We start from the raw sequence: 27,301 nt of genomic DNA, 5'->3' as shown, positions 1-27,301 counted from the left end.
TCTGAGGCTCTCTTGGCGTGCCTAGCCAGCCCGAATCGAAGAGGCTCACTGATTCTGGAGCTCAGAGATCACCATGGTATAAATGAGGCATTTCTTGAGGATTATACAGACTTGTATAAAAGTAAGACGACCCTGATGGAGAACGAATTAAACAGGTTTACGCATGCAACTAGACTGCCGCACTTGGACAGAGAGCAGGCGCATGAGTTGGGGCGGGATATAGAGCTTAGAGAGGTGAAAGCGGCTATTAAGCAAATGGCGCGGAAAAAGACACCAGGGACAGATGGGCTCCCGATAGAATTCTACCTCACCTACACTGAACAGTTGGTGCCTAGACTAGTGATGCTCTATAACGAAGCGAAGCAGATGGGCCACCTCCCCGCAACGAACCAGGAAGCTGTTATCTTGCTCCTCAAACCTGGGAAACCATCTTGGGAGAGATCTGCGTATCACCCGCTATCCATGCTTAATACGGATGATAAGATCTTGATCCGTATTTTGGCCACCCGTCTCCTCCCCTATATGTCGACCCTAGTGCATAAGGATCAAACCGTGTTTATCCCGACCAGAAATACGGCTATTAATGTTCGGCGTCTGTTGCAGATATTGGAAGCTGATCCCTACTTAAGAGAAATGGCCGCTATCTTTGCAGTTGACATCGAAAAAGCATTTGATAGCATTGAGTGGCCCTACTTGTTCCACGTAATGTCTAAATTTGGACTTGGGATACATTTATACAGTGGACGACATTATTATACAAGCACTTCACAGCAAGGGTTAAAACGGATGGATTGATATCAGACACCTGTGATGTCACCCGGGGCACGAGGCAGGGTTGTCCACTGTCCCCTCTCTTGTTTTGGCGGTGGAGCCCCTAGCGGCCAAGGACAGGACAGCATTAGCAGGACCTACACGTGCGGGGGCAAATTCATCATATTGCCCTATATGCAAATGATTTGCTGATGTTTCTGGCGAATACGAGAGAAGAGCCCCGAGGGGTGCAAGAATTACTCCATGGCCTTGGCACGGTGGCGGTGCTCCGGGTGAATGGGACAAAGTCCTACTTATTCCCAACTGTAGGGGATAAGGTCGGCCCACAAGACACTGCTGGGGTGAAATGGGAATATCGATGCCTGACGTATTTAGGGACGAGGATATATCATGCTCAGTGATCTATTGGAGGGCAATATCGGCAGAGCAATTAAGAGGACTGAAGGGTAGTTTTGATTTTTGGGGGACACTCCCACTGTCAGTAGCTGGACAAGTGACATTACCTAAAATGGTGGCCCTCCCGAGGCTTTTGTATTTTTTTGGGACCTTGCCGATTTGGATCCCAGCGTGATTTTTTAAACAACTTAAGACCATGGTTACGGGTTTACTGTGGGGTGTCGGTAGACGGCGAGTAGAGCAGACTGTCTTGATGCGTTCACGGTCAGAGGGGGGGTGGGCAGTACCTGATTTTGAGGCTTATTATTTAGCAGCCCAATTACAATGGCTCACACAAAGCATAGCAGCTCGGATGCACAGAAATGAAGAAGTGAAGGACAGAGCCCCAGGGCTGAAAGTACTCTCCCAAATTGTGCTGAACCTCCCAATCCCCACCAATGACCTCTCAGGGAACCTCAAAACAGCAAGGCAATGTTGGAAAAGGAGCTTGAAAAGGGCGAAGATTAAAGTTCCATATGCGCCCGACATCCCACTATCCATGTGTGGGGTGTTACTGCATGGGGTATCTCTGGAGGGGGTTGGAAAGTTGGAAAGAGAAAGGTCTGACTACTATCGGAGACCTATATGATGATGGCACTATGCTTCCCTTTAACGACAGGGGTGGGGGAATCATATCGCCCGACGCCCAAACCGTGTTGATTTTTATTAAGGGCAAGAAGATTTAATGTCTATTTTGTCCGACGGACAAAAAATCACTGGCTATGAGCCCCAGAGTGTGGGCACTCTGGGGCTCACAGCCAATCAATAATGCTGCCAGAGAACCTTTGGCTGGGGGAGTGAAAAGTCATGTCTCTGCTTTAGGTAGTTTGCTGGTGCCGTGAGGCTTACGCATAAATCATAAACACTGCCAGTGTGTCCAAAGGTTGGCTCCATTCCAGGGATGAGCAACGGTCTAGTCAATTTGGGGAGTTTAGCGTCTATCACTTTGCCATCGAGGAGCATATTTATAACTCCGGTTTCTGGGGGGCACGGGGTGAGTACGTTTATCTTTGTTGCCCTATGGATAGTGCTAAAATTCAGGCTTTCACTGGAGACAGCGTTTTGCACATTTGTATGGATAAACACTTACGGGAACAGGAGGTCGCGTTTTGTTTCCTTACGATGAGTAAGGAGTTTGGAGCCCCTTACAGACGTGTTTTTTTTTTTTATTTTCGCCCTCCACAACAGAAGATAGCTGCCAGTTTTCTACAGAATGCAGCATTAACTTTTGGTGGGACGAGAGAGGTCTTTCTTGGTATCCCTGCATTTTAATGTATGCTAAATATATTTACAGAATGCAGATGTCATTTGAAGGAATATAATCTCCCTTCAGTTGTACTGACCTACGGAAACAAATCAAGGCTGTTTTGCATGTTTCCAGTAAAGCACCTTTCCATTTCCTGCTACATCCCTATACTCTGGCCTCGGGAGAGTGAATTCAAGCACAGGTGTCTTCTCAAGTTCTCTGCTTTGGTGATTTATATTTTGTGACATTTCTGATAACTGAGGATTGTAAATCTAATGGAACTAAGTAGCACTTTAAATTTAGTGTTCATATTTGAATGTGTGGGTTAGTGATATTTTGTCATTACAGGCTTAGGGTGGCCTTTGGGGTCGTACAGGTGTGGCAACCCAGAGGAAGGCATTTGTGCATGCTTAGAGGAAGATTAATTAACCACATCCAGCCATTATGCTTGGCTTGTTCCTGCTGATGGCTAACGTCCTGCATCAGCAGGAAATTACTTGCACTGTTTCAATGAAGAATGCACGCTTCTACATAAGATTTTGTTGATGCCAATGTTAGTGGACATAAATAGATCTTTTGTCTTATACATTTTGTCACCTCTGCACTTAAGCCTATCTGGGTTTGTGCCTAAATCAACACTTGTCATTTACAGCATGCCTGTAGGACTGTGGTTGCTGTAGGGGCAGAGTGCAGGGCTCATGGTGTACAGGGAGGAGTGGTTTGGTGAAGAGGTATCGACTGCTGGCAGCCTTTCTGTTAGCCAAGCACAACTTGCAAACAGTCAAGAAATGCAGGAAGCTTGTTGTGAAAGAGTGGACGGAAAGGGGTTTAAAGCAGTTAACAAAACTACAATACAGTGATTTGGTGTTGAATTAAGATATTGGAGTAGAAGAGGTATGGAACCTGTGGCGAAAGGGGCATAGAACATGTAGTGAGCTGGAGTCAAAGGGACAAAGCATGAAACCTGTATTGTGTGTAGTGGATGAAGGGGCATGGATCCTGTGGACTGCAATGAGAGAGTGGAGGGAAAATACTATTCAGCCTGTATTGAGAGAAATGAATAAGGAGATAAAGCTTGTAGTGTGAAAGATCAGAAGCAAAGGGTGATGGAGCCTATGATGAGCATGTGGAAGGGGTATGGACTGTAATTAAGAGGAAAGGGGACCAGTTTAGCATATATGGTGAGAGGAAAGTGGAAGCTTATTGGTTTCTATTAGGGAATTTGTGTGCTTGCTTACAACTGATGGGCAGAAGCAGAGGGCAAGTTTACTTAGGAGGCTGTTAATGATTAATAAACCAAGAGTGCTGCCTCATCTAAATGATTTAGGTAGAAAAGGGGACAAGTGGATTTCATTACAGGACAAGAAGATTTCGGTGGCACTTTGCCATTCCACACCCCTGAACGATTTGCAGGAGCGATTCGACTTGCTGGGAGGGGACTTTTTATTACATGCTGCACTTACTGCGGCTAGCCGTAAACATTGGAGGGAGGGCCTCATAGAACTGACAACGGCATTAGGGTGTCAATACATGGTAACGGCGGCAGGAACATTTAAGGCGGTTACCTGCCTGTATAGACGTATGACGCAGGAGATGCTGTTGCCCCCGACTGTGCTGCGACACAAATGGGAGGATGATGTGGGGGTGGAGATCCCGGACAAGGCCTGGGCTGATATCGTGGAAAGAGCATGGAAGAGCACTAGGAACGCCTGCTTTCAGTTGGTGCGCTTATTACATATTACACAGAGCCTACCTTACCCTTGCAAAAATGCATAAATACGTTGATACCAGCACAGATGCATGTCCACGCTGCCGCGGGGAGGGAGCGGACTTGCGTCACATGCACTGGGGGTGCCCACAATTAACTATATACTGGACTGAAGTAGTGACTTTACTAAATGAAATCACTGACAAGGACTTGGAAACGGCTATAGGTCTGTGTATGTTGCATTGGTTTCCCCACACGGCTAAAAATTAGATCACTAGCAAATTCTTGGACATGGGACTCTTATTGGCTAAACGGGAAATCACTATGCATTGGAAAACACAGAGGGGCCCCAATGTAGTCCGATGGAAGAAAGAATTCATTAAATGGGCAGAATGTGACAGGATAGTTCGGATGCACTTAGCGAAGAGAGCAAGAAATGAGAGGGCACTAGATGCGGCAAAAGCATGGGAGACATTAGTGGTGCTCCTAGAGAACCCAGACATTGACAGCGAGAAAGACCCTGAGGTTGCTGCTCCTGAAGTGGAGGATTAGGTAGATTCCCCCGGAGCTCGTTCTGATACGGAGACCTTAGAAAAAATAGGCAGCGTGACTTTGTGTCAGTGGTGAATTACCCATTGCATTATTCCTTTTGCAACACTAGCGAAGATACCATACAACGAACCCATACAGCAGCTTATAAGAAGAGTTGAAAGTGACATGCCTGGGGGGGAGGGAAGGATGGGGGGGTAGCTCTGGGAGATTAGGTTAGAGTTTAGTTTTGAAATACGACTGAAACGTGCCGTACTATTGTAATACATTGTGAGATTTGTTCTTTTTATCTTCTTCTTCTAGCGTTGGAGGGCGTGAGGGAGGGGCAATATCTTGCACAGAATGCTTAACATAACTGTGTCTGTACTGATTGTATCATTGTTACCCCCCCTTCCATGTTGATTGCTACGGAACTTAAAGTGTATGTTTGTGCAGGCCTGCAAACCTCAATAAACTTTGTTAAAAAAAAAAAGAAATTGAATTAAAAGTATCTTTATATGCAGATGATGTCCTAGTGACCTTCTAAAGAACTATTATACATACCCCATAATTTAAAGCAAAAAACATGCCTACTCTAAGGCACGGAGTAACGAGCGCAATCAAGATCAGACCCAATGAATGCCCCTGAGGAATTTGTATTCAGAATAACGCCATGAAACCTATAATAAATGCTTGCATACATACGTTGCAAGTCACCCAGACAACTGCATACTTATCACCCTGATACAGGCGCACAGACTGGGAAGTTTCCAGTCTCCCCTTAATTTTTCTCAATTGGTCAGGCTCTGCAATATCAAAATCGTGGTTACATCCATCATTCTATGTTTGCTGGCCCTGTGCATCTAGGCTTTCTGAACACATTTATAATACATAATAACAAAATGATGCAAATACATCTATAGGCTCGTAACACCCATATGTTTCCGAAGAAAACTGCAGATCCCAAAAGAAACATGGGGCGTTATGTTTCAAGAATTCATAGATTAAGAAACAGCCTATACGCTACTTCATGCTACACATGAAAGAAGGACTTCCTGTCCCTATTCGCTTTTGAACGCCAGTAGATTATTAGTGAATCCCTTCATCAGGGCACAAGTCGGGGGTACATGCAGGTTGAGGGCCTCAATCTGCTATTTTCACAGGGTTGATGCTGTACCCTCTGCCACAAACCTAAGCACAGGTGAAAGACAGAATGTGTCCAGGTTTAATTTGCCCACACTGGGACATTCAGCAGCACCGGCATATTGTCCGCCTTCCGTTCTAAGCAGAAAAATGCAGGTAGCAAGGGGGTTTCTTGTCCAAGATTCCAGCTGAGCCCATAACAAAGGCCCAGTTTAAGGGGCCATCTGACCTCTTTTTGTTCCAGTGAGAACCTGGCTGGGGGCTATCTGGGGCCTAACACCTAGATGCCTATGCAATGGAGGGGGAAAAAGGCACACAACCTATCGTTTTACAAAGTTTTTTAAAAAACTATGATCTGAAGGCACGTTCCACTTTACAAACCAAATGATTATTGGTGGCAGGGTATACAGGCTGCCGTAACACTACCTGTGTTTTTCAAAATGCTAGAAACCAAGGCTGGTTCCTATTCGATCTCCAAAAAATGCCCACCTCTAAGAACCAGCCACCATTAATGGTCCTTAATATCACAACATATAAACACAAAATAAGATAGGCACGTAAATTAAGATATCTGAGCGAAGTCCTTGCTTGGGATAATCCACAAGACAGCGAAATCATGATGACAACGGCATTCGTTCTTTGTATATTCTTAATTTCTTTTATTCGTTTCTTGTCAATACACATGCACTTTTTGCAAAACAGCCAACGCGTTTCGCCCACAATTTGGGCTTCTCCAGGGCATGATCTGGCTGGGTAATGCTCCACTGGGGGTATCCTTTTTTTTTTTTTTTTTTTTATTGAAATTCTTGTGGCAGAGTTACAATTTGACAATAACATAAGTTGGCGAACATAAAATGAAGATACACAATAACATAGAGAGGATAATTTACGAAATGCAAAAGTCGACCATTACTCAAAGTAGAAACTCCAAATTCTTTTGAACTTCGTAATCCCACCTATTCGCTGTGCGTATCGCATTTCACTCTTTCTAACATTCCTAATTTTATGAAGCCAGGCATTAAAAAGAGGAACTTGAATTGTCTTCCAGTTCTGAAGCACCAATGACCTTGCAACTGCCATTGCAATAAATAATAGTTTAACCATCTGTTCTGTCAAGCCAAGATCAGAATCGTATCCGTACAATAGTAATTTAACATTATAAGAAATCAGGATCCCACAATACTTTTGCAAATATTCGCATATCTCATTCCAAAAAGGCACAATTTTAACACAGTAAGCTATAATGTGGGACCAGTTAGCAGGAGTATATTGCTGGCATCTAAAACAGGTGGCAGTAGTCTTAAACATTTTAGCAATGGCAGCAGGAGTACGATAAAGAAGCCATTTACTGAAGAATAGCATTCTTCTCCAATTAGATCCTCGAAGAACACTAAAATTCAGCTTATTTATAATTTTCCAAGTGTTGATAGTAAGTACGTGATTCTCCTGTTCTTGCCATTTTTTAATTGCTTTTTGGCTAAGGTCATCCTCGGTATATGAGCTAAACAACGTTTCCATGCCCCTGGCTTCCTCGTCCTAGAAGACATAAACAAATCATCCCATAACGGATTAGAGGAACGAATGCTTATTGGCTCCACTTGTACCAACCTTTGAAAAATCGAAACATACGAGCGAAATAACATAAAATTACCTGGACTAATAAGCTGCATCTCTCCAGGTAGCAGCCATATCCCCCCCTTAAAAAATCTGACAAAGAGTGAAATCCCAGACGTGCCCATTGTAGTACAATATCGACTCCAATTTTCTTTCCCAAAAAAATGAGAGCATTTCCCAAGGGGGTTTTAATATTAAATTGAGGGAGAGAATATCTTTTAAGAAAGACATCACGACGCTTAAAGAACCAAAGCATCGTTTTGTATCGAGTGAGTTTCGGTAATTTAGGAATATGTAGCGGAGATGGGATCTGAACCTCATGACAAATTCTGTCAAAAAGGAAATTAATAAACACAGTTGAGGTCTGCATTCCAGATTTGAACCGCTCTAGATATTGGGCGAAGTATGCGCTATAATAATCTTTAACATTGGGTACGGCTAGACCTCCCAATTCGGTATCGGCATAAAGAGTCCGTATTGCTATCCTGGGACTTTTTTTTGCCCATATAAAGCCTGAGAATAATGATTCCACTTTTGAGAAAAAAAGCACTGGGCAAAAAACAGGGAATGGTAGAAAATAGAAAATTAAATAATGGAAGAATAGACATTTTTATAAGTGCCACCAGCCCCAGAATGGAAAATGGCAGCGAGTCCCATCTGGTAAACAAGGATTGAACCTTACGTAGAAGAGGATCAAAATTCAGCATAACTAAATCGGAGACCGAAGTAGAATACATAACTCCTAAGTACCTCTTCGGTCTTGAATTAATACAGCCGAATAAATCAGTGTGTAGCTCAACCTCTCCCCCACCACAAACTAGTATTTCCGTTTTTTTTTTATTAATTCGATAACCACCCAGATGTTCGAATTCTTCGAAAAGCTGAAGAGCAGCTGTTTGAGATTGAATATCCGACTTAATTAGTAGCAAAATATCATCGGCATATAGTTTGATTTTTGCCATGGAAGAGATAGGAGGAGAAATATTCACAGATTCACGAATGGCTGTAGCTAATGGTTCAATAAAAAAAGCAAAAGGGATAGGGGACAAGGGGCAACCTTGCCTGGTGCCCCGTTGAACCGATATTTTACCAACCATAACTGAATTAATAATTATATTGGCTTTGGCACCCGTGTACAATTTCTGAATTAAACTAATAATCTGTAGAGGAAGTCTAAAGTGCTTTAAAATAGCAAATAAAGTTGTCCATACCACCAAATCAAAGGCTTTTTCCGCGTCTAATAATAAAATTGAAGCAGAAATTTTATTTGTCTGAAAATAATCTAAAGCCTCAGTAAGAAAATGTGTATTAGTAGCTAATTGTCGGCCTGCCACAAAGCCATTCTGATCTGGATGAATAAGATCCTTTGCAATGTGATTGAAACGTATTGATAATAATTTAGTAAGGATCTTATAATCAGTATTAAGTAATGTGATAGGCCTATATGAGTTGGGGTCTTTAGGATCTTTGCCTTTTTTAAGAAAGCTAACAACTGTGCCCTCCCCAAAAGAATCTGGAACTTGCCCACCCACTAACATATAATTAACTAATTGTAATAATAAATCGGAAAAGGCGCAAAAGAAAACCTTAAAAAATTCAGCGGGGAGGCCATCCGGACCACAAGCCTTACCAAGTGGGAGGTTCTTCACCACTAATTCCAAGTCTGACTTTGAAAATAAGCGCATCATTGCTCCACTGTCTGCCCTAGATAGAGAAGGCATATCATATCTTGCTAAAAAATGAGAGAGCCTAGAAATATCTATCTCCTGATGATGACTATATATCTGTTTATAGTGAGAGAGCATTATAATGCCAATGACATCGGAGTGTGATGTGTCTAACAGGGTGGTAGGAGACTTCAAAGTGAGAATTAAATTTGCGGCAGCTTGCTCCTTAGCCTGCCACGCAAGGAGTTTGCCAGAGAAATTACTCTCCTCATAACTCCTCTGAGATTGTGAAAGAGCTGGGGGTATCCTTGTGTTGGAAAAAAAAGTCCTCATCAAAATTTGGTCCAAATCTCAAAATCGAATTATCAGTAGCTTAGTTAATATGTCTCCATAATGTACGGGACCAAATGCGCGTCTATATTACACATTGTTTAGGAGGGCCGTGTACTGCCATCAAGGAATCTGCTGTAATTCTGTTGCGTCACGTTTCCACTTTGTTCAGTACCTATATACAACTGATATCTGTGCAATGAAAGACTGTCAAATGTATCAGTCTGTATCAGTATATACACAGATAATCATTTAAATACCACTGTGTGTGTGTGTGTATATATATATATATATATATATATATATATTCTCTGAAAAAACCATAGGTTTCACACAAGTTATAGTTAGCGGACATTTTACTGATAAAAAACCATTGAAATTCCACGTTATAGTTAGTGCAGGCAACTATAACTCACGCGACCGCAATCCTCTGCTGATGCTAATACTGTATTTAGACACTTATTTGCCCATGTCTTCTTCCATTAAATTTTAGCTATACATATATTACAAATATTTTTTTTTCATAAAGACACATACGTCATCAGCAGAGGATTGCAGTCGCGTGAGTTATAGTTGCCTGCACTAACTATAACGTGGAATTTCAATGGTTTTTTATAAGTAAAATGTCCGCTAACTATAACTTGTGTGAAACCTATGGTTTTTTCAGAGAATTTGCAAGGTTTTTTAAATGCTAATTCCTAACTATAACGTGTGTGAAACCTATGGTTTTTTCAGTGAATTTGTACGTTTTTTTAAATGCTAAGTTACTTTACGCCGTTCGTGGCGTGCGCGCCCACTTTACGCAGTTAGTGCCGTGCACGCACGGTGGGCACGCGGTGCACTACGCGCACCGCGTGCCCACGTTACGCTAAATGGGCCATGTACGCACGATGCGCTTCGCGCACCGTCCGCACACGGAGGCCGTATTAGGCACATCGTTGTTAATGGTTATCTACAGATTGTCTTTAAATTTTAAATATGCCACGTCCAAAAGGTGCCCTTCGGGCACCTTTTGCACACGGGGTGAGGAAAACATGGATATTGTTTTTTTAAAAAAAAATTTTTACCGTAAGCGTAATCGGCGATTTTTCGAAAATAAATTTTTTTAAATTTTTTGCCTTTTGGGTTCTTTGGGGACACCATAACAATGACTGGGTGGTTGGGAGCTGTCTATCAAGCCGCTTTTACTGTTTTCGGACTTTGTTTTTCCTCACTTCCCTCAGAGTGCGAGAGAGGAAATGGCGGCCGACACTTCCTGGTTTCGACCGATTCGAATGTTTACTAAGATCTAACAGCCAATCAGAATCGCGCTCGCGCACGTCACCGTACGCGTACGGTAAGCTTACCGTAAGCGCACGGTAAGCGCACCGTAAGCTGGCTCAGATATATATATTGATTTAAATGCTATTTTCTCAGGAACTACTGAACAGATATACACCAGACCTACAAAAGGCACTTCCTTGACCTGAGGACTACCTCTCTGCCAAATTTCAAGTAACTCTGTTCAGCCGTTCGGGCTGTAGCTGTGTCTAAAGGTCCTATGGAAAAATGAATGGGAAAAACGCGTTTTGGGACCCCCCTTTTTTCTCAGCCCCTGCTTGACGAATCCGCCCGAGACTTTCAGGGTAGGAGCGGAGCGTAGCGCCCCACCTATTTAGAAAATTTCGCGAGGATTCGTCGACCGGCGACAAAGTTATTCCAAATAGAATGTTGCGGATTTCCTATGGAAACGTGGTCCTAACTATAACTATCTACTGGCGACCGCCAGTAGATTATATATATATATATATATATATATATATATATATATATATATATATATATATATATATATTATATAATTCACTGAAAAAACCATAGGTTTCAGGGGCGTTATAGTTAGCTGGACATTTCTCTCGTACAAAACCCTAGAAATTCTCCCGTTATAGTTAGTTCAGCTAACTATAAATCTCGCGCCCCCGCAATGCACTGCTGATGACGTCACATATTACATCACTCATGACATGGTCAGTGACATCACTGATGACATCACTGATGATGTCATCCATGTGATACATTACTGCATCTTCTCACACCCTTTGATATACTCAATCAAAATTTCAGACGTCCATTCTCAAAACCATAGATACTCCAATACCAATAACTACATACCCACTCATTGACTCTTAGATCTACACACACATCCACTCACTCACACCTGTACAGTCACTCATACTTACAGTCACTCAGTACAGGACTATCATATACATTTATACACCTACATAGACACTCACACACACACACACACGTCATGAGTGATGTAATATGTGACGTCATTAGCAGTGCATTGCGGGGGCGCGAGTTATAGTTAGCTGAACTAACTATAACGGGTGAATTTCTAAGGTTTTTTAAATGCCAATACCTAACTATAACGTGCATGAAACCTTTAGTTTTTTAAGTGAATTTCTAAGGTTTTGTAAATGCTAATTCCTATCTATAACTTATCTCTAAAGATATCATGTTTAATGATTTTCATTGGATTTCTATATTTTTCTATTTCAGTGTGTCAATTTCATTAATTATGTTTTTTTGAAATACTATTTTATCACAATTTTTGTAACTTATTTTTTCAATTAATTCTTTTAAAAATTAAACATTATTATTTGTTTTTATTGGGTTTTTTAAAACTATTTTTTTATATTTTTCAAACTATTTTTTAAACTATATATTCAAAACGTTATGTTTTATTTATTTTTTCCATTTTTGGGGGATCCGCGCACCCAACGCGAGAGAATCCGTGCACCCAACGCGACAGGATGCGCGCACCATGCGCGCATTTCGCAGTTTTTTTTTTTTTTTTTAAAGGGGGCCCCAGGGGGTTCTTCTGGGACCCCCTAAGCTGATCTAGAGAGTCAGAGTCAGAGTATTTCCACACTGCCCCCTTTATATGTTTTACACACTTATTCCCCTTGCTTCTTCAGCTTCGCTTCTACCGAGGCAGAAAATGGCCGCCAACAGTTCCTGGTTTCGAATGTAGACAGACACTCGACAGCCAATTAGCATTCAGCGCGTGATCGTCAGGGTGCGCGCTCGATTCGGGAAGAGTGCGCTTACGGTGCGCGGATCCTCCATGGCCATAGATATAACTAACTTTTTTACCCTAATTTTCTCAGGAACTACTGAACAGATTCACACCATTTATGCAAAAGGCACAAGTCTGAACTGAGGACTACCTCTTTGCAAATTTGGTATAATTCTGTTCAGCGGTTCGGGCTGTAGCTGCGACAACAGATCCTATGGGAAATTGCCTGGGGAAATCGCGTTTTGGGACCCCCCTTTTTTCTCGGCCCCCGCTTGACTAATCACCACGAAACTTTCAGGGTCGGAGCGGAGCTGGCCAAAAGTTTGGAAAATTTCACGAGGGTTCATCAACCGGCGCCAGACTTATTGGGAATAGAATGTTGCGGATTTCCTATGGAAAATAGGTCCTAACTATATACTGGCGACCGCCAGTAGATTATATATATATATATATTCACTTAAAAAACCATAGGTTTCACACATGTTATAGTTAGGTGGATATTTCACTCGTAAAAAAACAATGAAATTCCCCCGTTATAGTTAGTTCAGATAACTATAACTCGCGCGCCCGCGATCCACTGCTCATGACGTCACATATTACATCACTCATGACATGGTCAGTGGCATCACTCATGACATCACTGATGACATCATCCTTGTGATAGAGTGGCGGTCGCGCGAGTTATAGTTATCTGAACTAACTATAACGGGGGAATTTCATTGGTTTTTTACGAGTGAAATATCCACCTAACTATAACATGTGTGAAACCTATGGTTTTTTAAGTGAATTTGCAAGGTTTTTTAAATGCTAATTCCTAACTATAACGTGTGTGAAACCTATGGTTTTTTCAGTGAATTTGTACGGTTTTTTAAATGCTAATTTATTTATGTATTATTTTTTTTATATATTTATTTTACAATAAACTACGTATTAAAATGTTATTTTTATTTTTTTTTGGTTTTCACCGTGCGCGCACGGTGCGTGCGCGCACCCCACGATTTAAAAAAAAAAAAGAATAATTTTTTTTTCTGCCTTCGGGGTCCTTCAGGGACCCCCTGACAAAGGCTAGGGGGTCAGGAACTCTCTACCCTGCCCCCTTTTCACGTTCGCCACCTTCCTTTTTCACTCTTGCACTGAAAACAAACAAAATGGCGGCCGACACTTCCTGATTTCGACCGATTCGAACGTTGATTAACATGTAACCACCAATCAGAATTACGCTCGCGCACGTTAGGGTGCTCGCACGGTGCTCGCACGGTGCGCGCACCCTGCGCGCGTATAGATATTGATATGCTTTGAAATGCTATTTTCTCAGGAAATACTGAACAGATTTACACCAGACCTGCAAAAGGCACTTCCTTGACCTTAGGACTACCTCTCTGCCAAATTTCAAGTAATTCTGTTCAGCCGTTCGGGCTGTAGCTGCGTCTAAAGGTCCTATGGAAAAATGCATGGGGAAAACACGTTTTGGGACCCCCCTTTTTTCTCGGCCCCCGCTTGACGAATCACCCCGAGACTTTCAGGGTAGGAGCTGAACGGAGCGCCCCATTAGGATTCGTCAACCGGTGCCAAAGTTATTCAAAATAGAATTTTGAGATTTCCTATGGAAACACGGTCCTAACTATAACTATCTACTGGCGACCGCCAGTAGATACTATATGTGTGTATATATATATATATACTATACTATATATATATATATATGTATATATATATATATATAAAAAACTCACGCGACCGCAAGCCTCTGCTGATGACGTCAGATATTACATCACTGATGACATATGTGTCTTTCTGAAAAATAAATATTTGTAATACATGTATAGCTAAAGATTAATGGAAGAAGACATGGGTAAATAAGTGTCTAAATACAGTGATGTAATATCTACCGTCATCAGCAGAGAATTGCGGTCGTGTGAGTTATAGTTGCCTGCAGTAACTATAACGGGGGAATTTCATTGGTTTTTTACGAGTGAAATGTCCAGCTAACTATAACATGTGTGAAACCTATGGTTTTTTAAGTGAATTTGCAAGGTTTTTTAAATGCTAATTCGTAACTATAACGTGTGTGAAACCTATGGTTTTTTCAGTGAAATATATATATATATATATATATATATATATATATATATATATATATTTTTATTCTTTTTTTAGGTCTCGCGCCTAGCGTTGTAGTGCGCAGCACTGCTCGCGCAGCGAGAGACCTCATGTAGGGGGGGGTTTCAAAACTGACCTAGGAATCGCACACGCTCGTGCGTGTGCCTTTTCTTTTCTCCTACGCTATTGGCCTTTGCGTGTGTCTTTTGAACAAAGACAGCACGCAATTGGCCAAAAGTGGGCGCATTGCCCCGCCCATGGCCTATTGGTGTCGGTTACCCGCATGGCCGCCACGTGGTTTCAATTATCGCGCCCAGACGCAGGCGCGATAATTGAAACCACATGTTTCGCTGTGGCGCGCGCACCACTCGTTTAAATTTTATTTTAAGTTAACATTCTGTTGAGTATGTGAAACGTTAACAGTGTTAGTTTTGCCAACGGAAATACTGGCTCCTGACTGCTATGTTTAGCAGGCCGTGCCTTTCACCCGCACTGCAGTTTGACTATGAAGACACTAATGGCTGCAGCGGGGTTTCTTGGTAGCACAGATTGATGGACCAGACTTTAATGTTCTAATAGCAGGCTTCGAATAATATCTGGTGAAAGTGTATTTTCAAGACTCCCTGCCAGAGCCAAGGGCTCCCGTAATACACTGTCCCCAAATACTCTTGTCAACATGCCTGTGTTAGTGTATGTGTGTCCCCTGTGTCCGCGTGCTCGGCGCAGGTTATGTGGGACTGGATCTGTATGGAAGACGAGTTTGAAATATGGTCCGCCGGTCGGCCGAGTATTTGTGTCTCGATCAGTGACGAATGGCAGAATTCTCTGCAGGAAAGGAATGTGTCCTCCCCAAGTCATCGCCTCTCTTTTGTGTCTTTCACAACTGCATGTGACGCAAGACCCGCTCCAAGAAGTCCGGCAGTCTGTGTGTCGGCGCAGACCCCAATCGGAACTGGGATGCTGGATTCGGAGGTAGAGGCTGGTGCTGTCTTTTTTGATGTGGTATTTTTAAATATAGCGTTACTTTGGGGCATAACTCAATAAACAAACAATTACTTTGACCTCATTAACTGCGCCCCTCCATTAATCGTCCAACATTACTTTCTTCATTCGTTTAGCCCCGCCCTATCCTTTGTCGTTCTTTCCTTCTTCCCTCCTTTATCCCTCGCCCACATCATTGCTTCCTTTCTTACTTCCCCTTTACCCTCTTTAGTTCCCCGATGCCTAACCACCGCCTTTCCTCCATTTTTCCTTGCTTTCTTCCTCTCCTACATCTCTTCCACCCTCCCTCTGCCTCCATCCTGCGATGCAATACCACGCTTCCTTTCTTCCCCACTCTCTCTTAACAACCTTCCCTTCTTTCTCCCACAATCCTACCTACACCGCCTTCATTACTTTCCTTAATGGCTCACTGTAATTCCACTTTCTTTTCCTCCTTACATTACTCTTTCCCTTCCTCCTCCAGCCAAACTAACTTCCTTTACACATAAAGCAGGTACGTGATTCACAGCTGCGAAGCCCCACAGCTCCTCCTGCAGAGCCTCGACACACAGCAGCCGCACGTGCTCAGAAAATGTGGAACTTAGCAACATTTTGAATGTGATGAAATGAGTCACTAATCTTTTGTTGGAAAACCGCTGTAGGCTTCTTCAAACATTGTAGTGCGAACTTGACCCGAAGGTATGAGTGCTTTACATAGCACCAGTTGCGTTACATGAGGACACATTCATGTTTTTTGTTAGGCACGGGGAGATTAAGTGATTCGCCCAGAATCACAGGATGTTCAGCGTCATTGCTGATACTCAAACCCGGTTCCCAGGTTGGAGGTCCACCCCCCTAGCCGTTAGGCCAACTCCTCTCCCCAATAGACGTTGTGCTGAAGAGGACACTGTACTGCCGCAGACCCGCTTACTTCATAGTCCGTTCTTCTTATGCAAAGAACGTGTGCAGGGGCTCGAAGTTTTTGTTAGGAGCTAGTTTCCAGCACTGCTTCTGAATCTTAGTGCCGTTGAGTACCAAAGGTGCCTATGCCTGAATCCAGCCCACGCCACTTCCTGCCTATTCCTCGCTCTCTTGCAGTTTTTTCTCATCCGTTTGCTCTCCTTGTCGCTGTTTTCCTAGCTTTCTCTTCTACCTTCTGTGTCCCTTTTTTACATTTCGATCTCCGATCCCCAAAAATTAGTGCCGCTCCCCACTAGGTGCATGGACCGGCACAAATGAAGCACTGAGCAGGCGCATCCTTGGTGCGGGCAGTTCCTTCCCTAAAATCCTAGGGAGGGTGGGTGTTGCTTTCGCAGACTTGTCCTTACCCAGTAAGAAGCGCCTTCAATGACTCCACAGCAGCAGCCCTGATTTTGGACACCCCTGGCAGCAGAACGCTGAGTCAGCAGACACGTCCCGCCTCTATAATTCTCACCCTGTTTCCAGGCACTTAAATTAAAGGCGCCTACCCAATCCCCCCCCCAAACCCAGTCTCGGCACACAATGGCCTCCGTGTTGTGTGTCTCAGAGACACAAAGAGGCACTAAAAGATGAACTGCGCTGCCCTGCATAGCTCTGCGCTGCCAAGGCAATCGCCTAAGTGAGGAGCGGCCCTGGCACCAGCAGGGCCCTGGAAAGGACCCTTCACAGACAACCTGCCCGCTTTTTCTTTCGTTTCTTTTATGCATTGAATTTAATTACATTAAACAGCAGTTGAATTAAAAAGACATCCGTGCATTTGAAGGCCGCAATCACTGGAGGAACGCCTGGCCCACCTTTCAATGCGACCACGGCACAAGTTTTCACGATTTACAAATTATGCTTCATTTTTTGTTATTATGCAACAATACTGTATCCTGGCGTCGAGATGGAGAGAGTAACTGAAACATTTTGCGAATGTTCGACCTGGCACTCCGTCACCTAGAGGTTAAGCAATTCCATAGGTTGGCATTGGAGTCTCGAGCTTGTTGCTTTCTGAGAGTGATTTGTGTGTTGATCGTTATTTTTGTGTAGCTGTCTGTTGGCAATAGGCCTCGCATTACTAAAAATTAGATCTATTGGTGTTGCATTATTATTTGCAACGCCAAAAGTTCTAACTTTTACTAATGCGAGACCTATTGCATTGCAAATGCTTATTTTTAATAGCACTACACATCCCCTTTTAAGGTGTCAGAACACTTTACATCACACACACATTACACATTCATAATAAAAAATACAAGTGTGTAAATCAGTGTTCAGGATGTGTTACCTAAGGCAATGAGGGTTCCAAGGTATAGGAGCTACATATTGCCCTAAATGGTAGACATTGTCTGTTAAGAGTGCTGGCTGGGATAAATTAAGTAAGGATTTCAAATGTAATGCTGTGTAGACTTTATTACTACCTAAATAACTCCTTTTTAGAAGCCTTATAACAACAAATTGAGAAAAAAACAATAAGGTCTAAACAAGGGCCATTGAAATTATGTGGCAGCGGAGGACCAACTCATGCGGCAGGGTTGGCTTAAGTTAAAAGCAAGAAAATGCTATTTACGCGACAGTGCAGCACATTTTGTGAAAGCATTACTTCATTATTTGGTCATTTTTACACTGGTAACATTGTCTGGGAAAAGATGTCGACTTATTAGTACAGGTTTAATACCCAAATACAGCAATAAACAACTGAAAGATGACTAGTCGACCTTTGCGGAGGGCCTTCCACTGCGCAAGGGCACATGGAGTCACGTTGTAGCAACTTTTGATCAGTTTCAGCTAGAAACATTTTGTTTGTTAAAATCTGGTGATTTTGCAGCAGATGATGGATTATGTGTAAAGTAACGAAAAGCCATAATCATGTGAAAAACGTAGCAGCTGCGGAATCACATACATCTAGTGTCTCTGGCTAAACCCACGTCTTGCAGTTTGCATGAAGGCTGTAGTTGCCGATTCATAGCTCACTGTGCCATATTAGGACGACAATTTATGAACTGCAAGTAACAAAAGGATCTCAGTGTTAAAAGCACACCTATCTACATTAAAAAAAATCTGTCATCTGCATGTTAAAGGACTTGCTTTGCAGAATAAACACTAACTCCCTGGGTTGCTTTAGGAGTTGCGACTAGACGAAGCACAGATCACTCCAGCAAGTACATTAACCACTAGAGTTATATTACCATTAATAATCTTCAAGATTTACTAGCCATGCAAAGGTATCTGTAGCAGGGGTCTTAAACCCATAAGATAATTGGAGGGCGACAAGTCGGGGTGCTTGTTAGTGCATTTGATACGATCGGAGACTCCCATGCAACCAGTATTAGCGGTAAGGAACTGCGGTGGGCACAAAGTTTATACCCAGCAGGAAATAAATGCTGCAGTTGCAGGACACCTCAGACAGGTGTCTACTGCACAGCAATATGGCGGGGAGGCTACGGAGATGTCCCACTATAAGGGCGAACTGCTGCTGAAGTGCCTCGATTTGTGCGACCACGAGTCTTTGAAAGGCGCCGATAAGTAACCAGGAATTGCTGGGCACACTGAACTCCTTAAAAACTGCTAAAATCGCCAGGAGGCGATCTACTCCATGCAGAATTCTATAAACAGTTCCATGAAATCCCGATACATAAACTATTCGCGTTTTTTGCTCAGGCTCTTGACAAACGAACTTCCACAATCAATATGGGAAGCTTTATCAGTGGTAATCCCAAAGTCATTTAGGGACCCCATGGAGATGGGATTGAATCGGCCTTCTCTATGCTGAATGTGGAACTCAAGTTTTTCAGCCATGTGTTGGCGGCACAGGTGCTTTCTGGTCTCTGGCGACTCATACACGAGGACTAACCAAGCTTTATTCCACGGAGGAACACACTCTGCAACCTGCGTAATCTTGGGGACGTTGTGCATGCACCAGAGTTACAGGAAGACCTCTACGCTCTTGCCTTTTTAAGATACGGAGCAAGCCTTTGACTCTGTGAGGTTGGATTATTTATATCTGAAAGGTGCTCTATAGGATGAAATTGGGGCCCCAATGTATAAATTGGATTAAATTGCTCTACACTAGTCTTCGTGTGAGAGAGCACAATGGACGCTATGTCTCGGTGGAGATAGCCTTACATCAAGGCACCCAACAGGGATGTCCGCTATCTCGCTATTGTAATGGAGCTATTGGCGTATAGAGTTTGGCAGACCCTCCATGGCTGGGGTGTACTGGACGGTAGACAAGGTTAGGTATTTGGGTATACACATCACATATGATGACCGACAGTTCAAGGAGTATAATATGGGGCGTGTGATCGATGGGTTATCCCACTCAATCTGATTCTGGAATACATTGCACTCATTTTTTAAGGGGAAGGTAGCACTCATAAAAATGGTGATACTGCTGAGGTGCTTGTATGTCATGCAGGGAACCTTCTATGAAATACCCCCAAGTGTTTCACAAAATAGACTCACTGTTAGTGGAGCTCCTCTGGAATGGCAAAGGATGTAAAATAGTAGTTGCCATGCTCAGAAGAGAATGGGACAAAGGGGTAATGGAGGTTACTGATCTGGAACTTTACTACCTGGAAGCCCACTTGCAACATGCTGTACAATGGCGGGACGAGGAACCTAACTGAGAGGCCCGTGCAGGTGAGTACAAGTGACTGGCACTAGCTTGGGGGACTCGATGTGCGGTAAGAGATTGTTACAGGATTTTCCATTTCTGATTCGTAAGATTGGTAGGATATGGGAAAGGGAAGTGCAGAGAATTATAAAGTGGGTGCCATACGCCACCAACCTTGACATCTCGATAATAAGTCCCTTTGTACAAATAACGCAAATGTTGGGTCAAAAATGGCAGGAAGTGGGGGATGTATAATGCTATCGGACTTCTACCCAGATGGCCAATTTGTCACCCTCCAAGATGCGATGAAGACATTTGACTTGGGTCCCGGCCAATTCCTTCAATATGCAAAAATTGCTGCTACGGCATGGCAGATGTTCACGGAGGCTCCCGCAACCACACATACACTTGTAACTATGCTATCAATGGCGGGGGTTAGTAGGCTCATAACCCATCTCTAATGTGCACTGCTTACAAACAAGTACAGCCGCTACGCATAGAGGATACATTGCAGAGTCTGAGTGACGAGCAGATCTCCCCCAAGGACCGAACGAAGATAAACATGGGTGTCGGTGAGCACCAGGATCAAACAGATACCGTATAATGTAGTGCATATGACTTACCTTTTCACCAAAAGACTGAAAACCATATATGCATATACGGAGCAGCATTGCCATCGGTTTGAGGCCTTGATGGCAGACTTCTTGCATATGATTTAGCACTGCCCGGTCCTAGTCTCTTATTGGTTTGAGATTCTACCCCAGCGTAAGCACGTGTCGGGTGGGATATCCCACACACAGTTAATGAGTATCTGTTGGGGCTCCTCCCGGGGGACCCCGAACTGGGTTTGGTGCTAAGATGGGGGGAGTTCCCACGAGCTGCGAGAGTTCACTTAAATGGAAGCTAAAGGGGAAGCTTTGGGTAGGAGGGATCTTGGGTTAGACCAGAACGGTTATCTGGTAACTGTGTTTAATATATAGATAGAATGTGCTAGGGTTTTTTATTTTTTTGCTGTTTCTTTGTCGCAGCCAAGATAAGCAGTACGGTTGTGCTGTTGCCCAGTGGGACACTGGACTATGAGACAGAGTTATTATTGAGACCTTTTCTCCTGTACACAATCCCATTCGACACAACATCTTGTGGAGTGGCTGATGGTCTTTGTTTTTTTTTATTTCTGAAGAGAATTGCGTTTGCTGTATCACATCCTTTGTGTATCTAACAAATGTCAAAGAGATAGCAAAAAAAAGCGAAAGATAGTTTTTAAATGCAGCCTTTGTGACCAATTAAGCTAGAACGGATATACTATAGCATTTCTCCTTTGTGCCCTTGTGGCTCCCCCTCCTCTTTTTGTTGTCACACAAATGTGTTCCCGGAGTAAAGTTAATTCCAGCACTGCTGTAGGAATCACACACAGGGTGGTAGCAAGGCAGGAAAATCGTTTCAAGTCTGCCTCATGTCCGCCCTGTGATTTTTCACAGCATTCCCAGTGACAGAAGCATGGGAAAAAAAATCAGCTGGAAGAACAAAGAAAAACTTCCACTCTGTGATTCTCCCAGAATGCAGCACGTCAGGAGGACAGAATATCAACATATGTTACATACGATTTAAAAAGGTAAGCAGTCAAAATGTTGGTCTTTTTGTTCCCGTGCCCTTACACCTGCCTTTGCTGTCCTGCACCTTGCCGTCCAATGGAGCTGGAGCACACTCTGCACATCAAAAGAAATAGGAAACAAAAAGCCTGACAGAGATTGCTAGAGGAGAGGAGTCGACTGTATCCAGGCTCTTATTGAATATGGAACAACACTGCAATCTATTAAATTAAATACCAGGCATTTATGCTTAGGGACACCCAATTGTTGAGGGCGGTCATCACTGCAGCATGACGATCAAGTTGGACGGCAGAGATGGTCAATGCTGGAGCTTCGCTGCTGTAGTGCGACTGCAGATCTCACGTTGTTGGTGGTTGTTGTAGTGTGAAGAGTCAAGTTCACACGAGTTTCAAGTTGGTGGCAAGATCTTGATGCAAAGGAGCCTGCTTGCGGTCAAAAAGAGCCCAAAACTTCAGGATTTCTCTTTGGACTTCAGGGGAGTGTACTCTGATGCCAACCAAGGGCACAGGAACTGGGGAGGCACCTCTTGCGATCAGGGACTCACTCTTGCAGAGGCAAGGAGGGTCTAGGCAGGTTTAGTGCAGCAGGTCAGCTAGACAGCTAAAGGAAGGCCTCTGGAGCTTGTTATTTCACTGTAGCTCTAAACACGTCAGTCAGTCAGCTAGCCCTTAAAGTCACTTCAGGGAGCCTGGGAGGAAGGGCGCATGATCAGTCTTCATTCTCAGAAAGCAGGGTAGTCCTTCTGTAGTATCCACAGCTCCAACAGTGTAATCAAGAGTTAGCTGAGGGACCAACATTTATACCTGGTGGTAACTTCGAAGTGGAAGAAACGTCTAAACTTCCCGCCACATCTGGTTATGGAACTACCTTCCTTCCCCCGCCAGGATCTCCGAAGTCACAAAAGGCTAGTATGAAGTTTGTTGTGTATGTGCCGAGGCAGCTCCTTTGAAGTGAAGTATGGCAGGCGATATTTCCGCCCTCCCAAATGGTTAGGGCGCCCCATCCTGCCAACATACAGTTCCCTTTTGCGATACTGTCTGGCAGAAATATGCAAAGGCCAACTGCCACCTACACCTAGTCATGTGATCCAGGATACAGGCTGCAGACACCAAATTGCTAGGACAAGAAAATGCGAACTTTAGAGAAACAGCATTTTCAGAATTGTGACTTGAAATACGCACTTTACCATTAAAGATGGTTTAAAACTGCAATTCTTTTGAAAGCAACCATGATATTGCAACATGTATCCAAACGAAAGTTATCACTTATTATCAAATGTGAAAATGCATTCTGCTCATAGTTAAAAATGCACAAAATGACATACCTATAAAAAATCTCTTACAGAGCTCACACTTTGTGCCCCATGCCTTGGGCACTGATCTGTCTGACAAGTTTTAGCACTGTTCTCTGCAGTTACTAGAATCTCACGCCAGTTAATGTAACTACCTCATAACTTTAGATGTACCTAATTCCACCCTGTGGTTCTAACTACATACATTTTTCATAATAGGAAAAGTATGAGGTGGAATGGCTGTGATTCAAATGAATCTACAGACTACGCATAGGTCTCTGCAGTAAGAGACTTTTAACTCAAGCAGCTAAACGATCAGTTCACCACTCTGATCAATATTTTATTTTATATATTTAAGACCAAATGTTGCATATTTTTTCTTTAATAACATTGACCACTTGATTGTTGGATGCAGAAATGTTCTTCCTGTATTCTTTTCCTACTTTTTCATAGGACGTTGTAAGGTGTGTGGATAAATCTGAAGGAGTCGCACCTACAAAGTATACACAACAAGTGCTGGCTGTCCATGTACTTAAGGACCCAGGCTACACTAACAACTGCAGAAACACCCTCCAAGCAAGCCCATCAGACAAATGCACGAGAGTAATTTTGAGTCTGTGTGTAGTTTTTGCTATTGTATATACTTGTGCAGAGGATTCTCTCCAAATTATAAATTCATATTAGAAGCTTTCAGACTCTATATTGGGAATTAGATTACAGAACAACTGCAACCTGTTGTCAGGGCAATAAACACTACCAGTAAATGCAAAAGAGGTTTCAGCACCATGAACTTGATTATGTGACCCTTACAAAACTGTCTTGGTATTGCATGCCTTTCTTCACTAATGTTCAGAGATTTCATGGGCCCTCCTCTTCCTCTTTAGCATCTGTTGCCATATGTTAATAGATAACCGACTCCTCATCACCATGTGGATGATTCACAGTAAAAGAAGGTAGATCCTCCGTTCAATGACAACTAAGTTACCAGATGAATGGTCTATTTTAAGCAATTTTGTTACCAATAGGGGTCAATTATGTAAAAGGTCTCACTCATTACTTATGGTTAAACATCCTGCGGCAATATAGCATGCTCCATAATGTCTGAATTAATGTATGTGCAGAATATTCAGCTATAATTGTATCTTTCGTAGGAAATTGTGTTTGTCATGCTTGGAACACCAAATGCTGTATTCAACTTGCTTTTTTTTTTTACTAATGCTCAAAGTGGGCTAAAATTGTCAGTGTATACAATGGTGATATGCTAGATTGCTTGATAAATGTTATAGTTTTAATATCCACAACTATAGTTTACAGCATTTTTAATGCAATCCACCAACCGTGTTTTGTTCTTGGTGCCAAATGTTGTATGCCTAGCTTGTAGTACTTAGTGGCTTGTCTTCTATAGTTAGTTACCAAATGTCATTCATCCACATTTGAGCTGTTAATTCCTTCAGAAAGAGTACTCAAGTCATAGACTTAAGTATGGATTAGCTTTCATTTGTTAAATTTTGTAATGCACTTAAATATATTCATGATAAATCTACTAAGCATAATTGGAAGGTCTTCAGATCTGATGCCACTTCTTGAGATGTCATAAGTGATTCCACGCACATTGATATCACGTACATAATGCCTAACTTTGTTAGTCCTCTCACTACTGTTTTTTTTAGGACTTGTGCCCTGCCCTTCATTCGAGTTCCTTTCCCCTTTCACTGTATGTCACGATGGAGCCAGCAGGCGTATTTTCAGCATGGCCTTTCTCACACATGCAAAAACTGGTATTCTACCAATATAAGTAATACACTGAATAGTAATACTGAACATGAATGGAGATGGCATACTGGATAAAAAAAGGATGTTTCTCAACAAAGATAAATATTAAAATTGAGTTTGAATATTTCCACGAGGCACGAGATATCAAAACTATTGATTTACTGCTAGAGAAAGTCTTCAAACAGCCCTAAATACAACATCCCTCGTTTGTTGCTGCTCATCAAGCAACCTGCGTATGACTTCGTATTCATTCAAAACCAACTATTTACCACTTGCACCAGCCAAAAACTTCTCTCATCAGCTCATCGCTCATTTTTCTTTCTATTCTGGCGTTTTATGAGGCAACTCTGTTGTCAATCGGATTGATATAGCACATTTGCCTCGCGTTACCGTTGTTCGGAGTCTCGAGTATTTAATTCAAATTGTGATTTAAATGCAACAAGCTATAAACACCGAGCACGAAGTCGGGTCAACATTAAAACAAGCTCATTTTAAGCAATCAGTTAAAAAAAGAAACATTTGAGTAAATACAACAAACGAAATTTTGCAATATTCAGGTGAAGCAGTCTTTCTATTTGGGTCAAGTCCACACAATCAGCAATGTGTACAACTTAAAGAAACGCACATGGGGATGTTTCAAGTGCAGATAAAGGTAATGTAAACAACACGGGAAGCTTAAAGGCACAGTGGTACCTCTCAACCCACGAATCAACATTTTTTGCTGTTACACAATTTCAAGGAGACACGACGACCACCCACTACCATCAAGCTGGCAAAGCTGTCCACCTGTGCCACACGTCACCCCTGTTTCACCTAACGACGTAACACAAAAGCAGTGCCCCTCCCGCTGGTGTATTTCTTCAGAGCCCTACCTGCTGCAGGACACTGCAGTTCTGGCAGCCGCTGCCTGGGCCCTCTGTAGCTAGCCCTGCCGTATTTGAATGCGTCTCCCCTGGCATCATGTTCGAGCCACCGCCCTGCCCTTCTCAGTGGTGGGCACAATCAACAAATACAACCAGTAGACCCCCTAACTACAAAAACCGAGTTTCCGGTGCGCAATAGCGCGCATGCGTGCTTCTAGTCAGGCGCAGACGCACTATGCAGCAGTGCCGTGCCCTTTCGTAATCACCCGGAAGTAAACGGTACTCACGGCATCGTAGGCTAGACGTATGAGCTTCAGAGCGTAGCCTTTGTGTTGTGCCCTACGGGGCCTCTTCTGACAGCTCCGCTGACAGTTGCTGCTCCTTGCGACCCTCTTGGTAGTTTTCAGTCCTAATTATGTCTGAAAAAACGTTTTCGTATTGCACTTTAAAGTTTTTTCTTTTACATTTTAATTCATACCCGACAATGATTTGGGAACACTTACGAAAGTTGCACAGAAAAGGAGAGTGACTTAGCGAAAACCAGGCTTGCCAGGTTTCGGAAGCTGTCCCAAGACAAGCCCAAAGACAACCGGTAGTAGCCCAAAAGTGGCCCTGTTGTGTTTAGCTATTATGTCCCTGCGCGGACACTGTATCTCGCGTGCACTTGGGTGTCACCTCTGGGCACCTGTACTGTTGGTGAGGTCACCAGCCGTCAGCTGCCGTTGACAGTTGACAGCTGATCACCCTGCCCTCCATACGCTGTTCTGCGTCCAGGGCGTTCCCCTGGACCCCGTGTTGGTATTAAGAATAAATACTTCTACTTATCAACTTTGGCTGGCGTTTATACCCTACAAAGTGGCGACGAGGGCCAGCACGGGACTCCCACGCGAAAGGAACTTATTGAACAGGAGAGTTTATTTAGAGGACTTTAAAAAAATAAATAAACTACTCTGGAAATTCAGAAATAAGAAAAGATCGGATTCAGCGGTGTGCTTCTTCGTGGCAGAATAGCGATTAACAACTTCGAGACTAGCCTCAAATGAAATTGACACTGACGGAGTTTCAAAATTGTCCGTTTTGAACTTATGGAGGGGTGAGTTATGAATTCAAATTAAATTCTGTGAGGAAACGGATGCTTGAAAGGAAATTTTGACTGAACTACGGTGAAAGTAGACTACCACCATTCGGAACAACGAGCGAAGCGAACTGTCAACTGTCATTCTCAACAGCTGAACTGCGCGTCAACCGTACACAGCAGTGACGTAGCCACGCATTGAAAACAACGTGGCGGCCATGTTAGGGAAACACAGCTTGCGTTCCAGCATACGCGCACGAAGCGTAAGTGCCATTTCGAGGAAGGTAATCAAAACTACACCATGGCAACGACGCGTTGAGGAGCAGCATATGTTCCAAATCAAGCGCGTTTATTAATAACAAGATCAATCGAAAATAAAAGGAGCAGAAATAAACGCATGTAAATCAACAATGTGCCAATAACGATGCCACGTTCCAGCTATTAAAAAAAAAAAGACCAAGAAGAATGTGTTTGAACTGCAAGGAAAATAAAGAACTTTAGAAAATTTTAAAACTACATAACTCAA

General features: G+C 43.0%; 1 protein-coding gene across 1 annotated transcript in view; it reads right to left on the bottom strand.

Annotated features, from left to right (window-relative positions):
• Positions 1–25,906, bottom strand: part of ICE1 (interactor of little elongation complex ELL subunit 1) — a 591,393-nt gene extending 565,487 nt beyond the window's left edge. Inside the window, exon 1 of the mRNA XM_085606774.1 lies at positions 25,710–25,906. Within this exon, the coding sequence (XP_085462900.1) occupies positions 25,710–25,799 (90 nt within the window). The 5' untranslated portion in view covers positions 25,800–25,906. The remainder of the gene's footprint in view (positions 1–25,709) is intronic.
• Between the last annotated feature and the right edge of the window lie 1,395 nt (positions 25,907–27,301).

Source organism: Triturus cristatus, chromosome 5_2 (assembly GCF_964204655.1).
Source record: "Triturus cristatus chromosome 5_2, aTriCri1.1, whole genome shotgun sequence".
Taxonomy (NCBI): Eukaryota; Metazoa; Chordata; class Amphibia; order Caudata; family Salamandridae; genus Triturus; species Triturus cristatus.
Note: the sequence above shows the minus strand (reverse complement) of the source record. Positions and strands in the feature narration are given on the sequence as shown.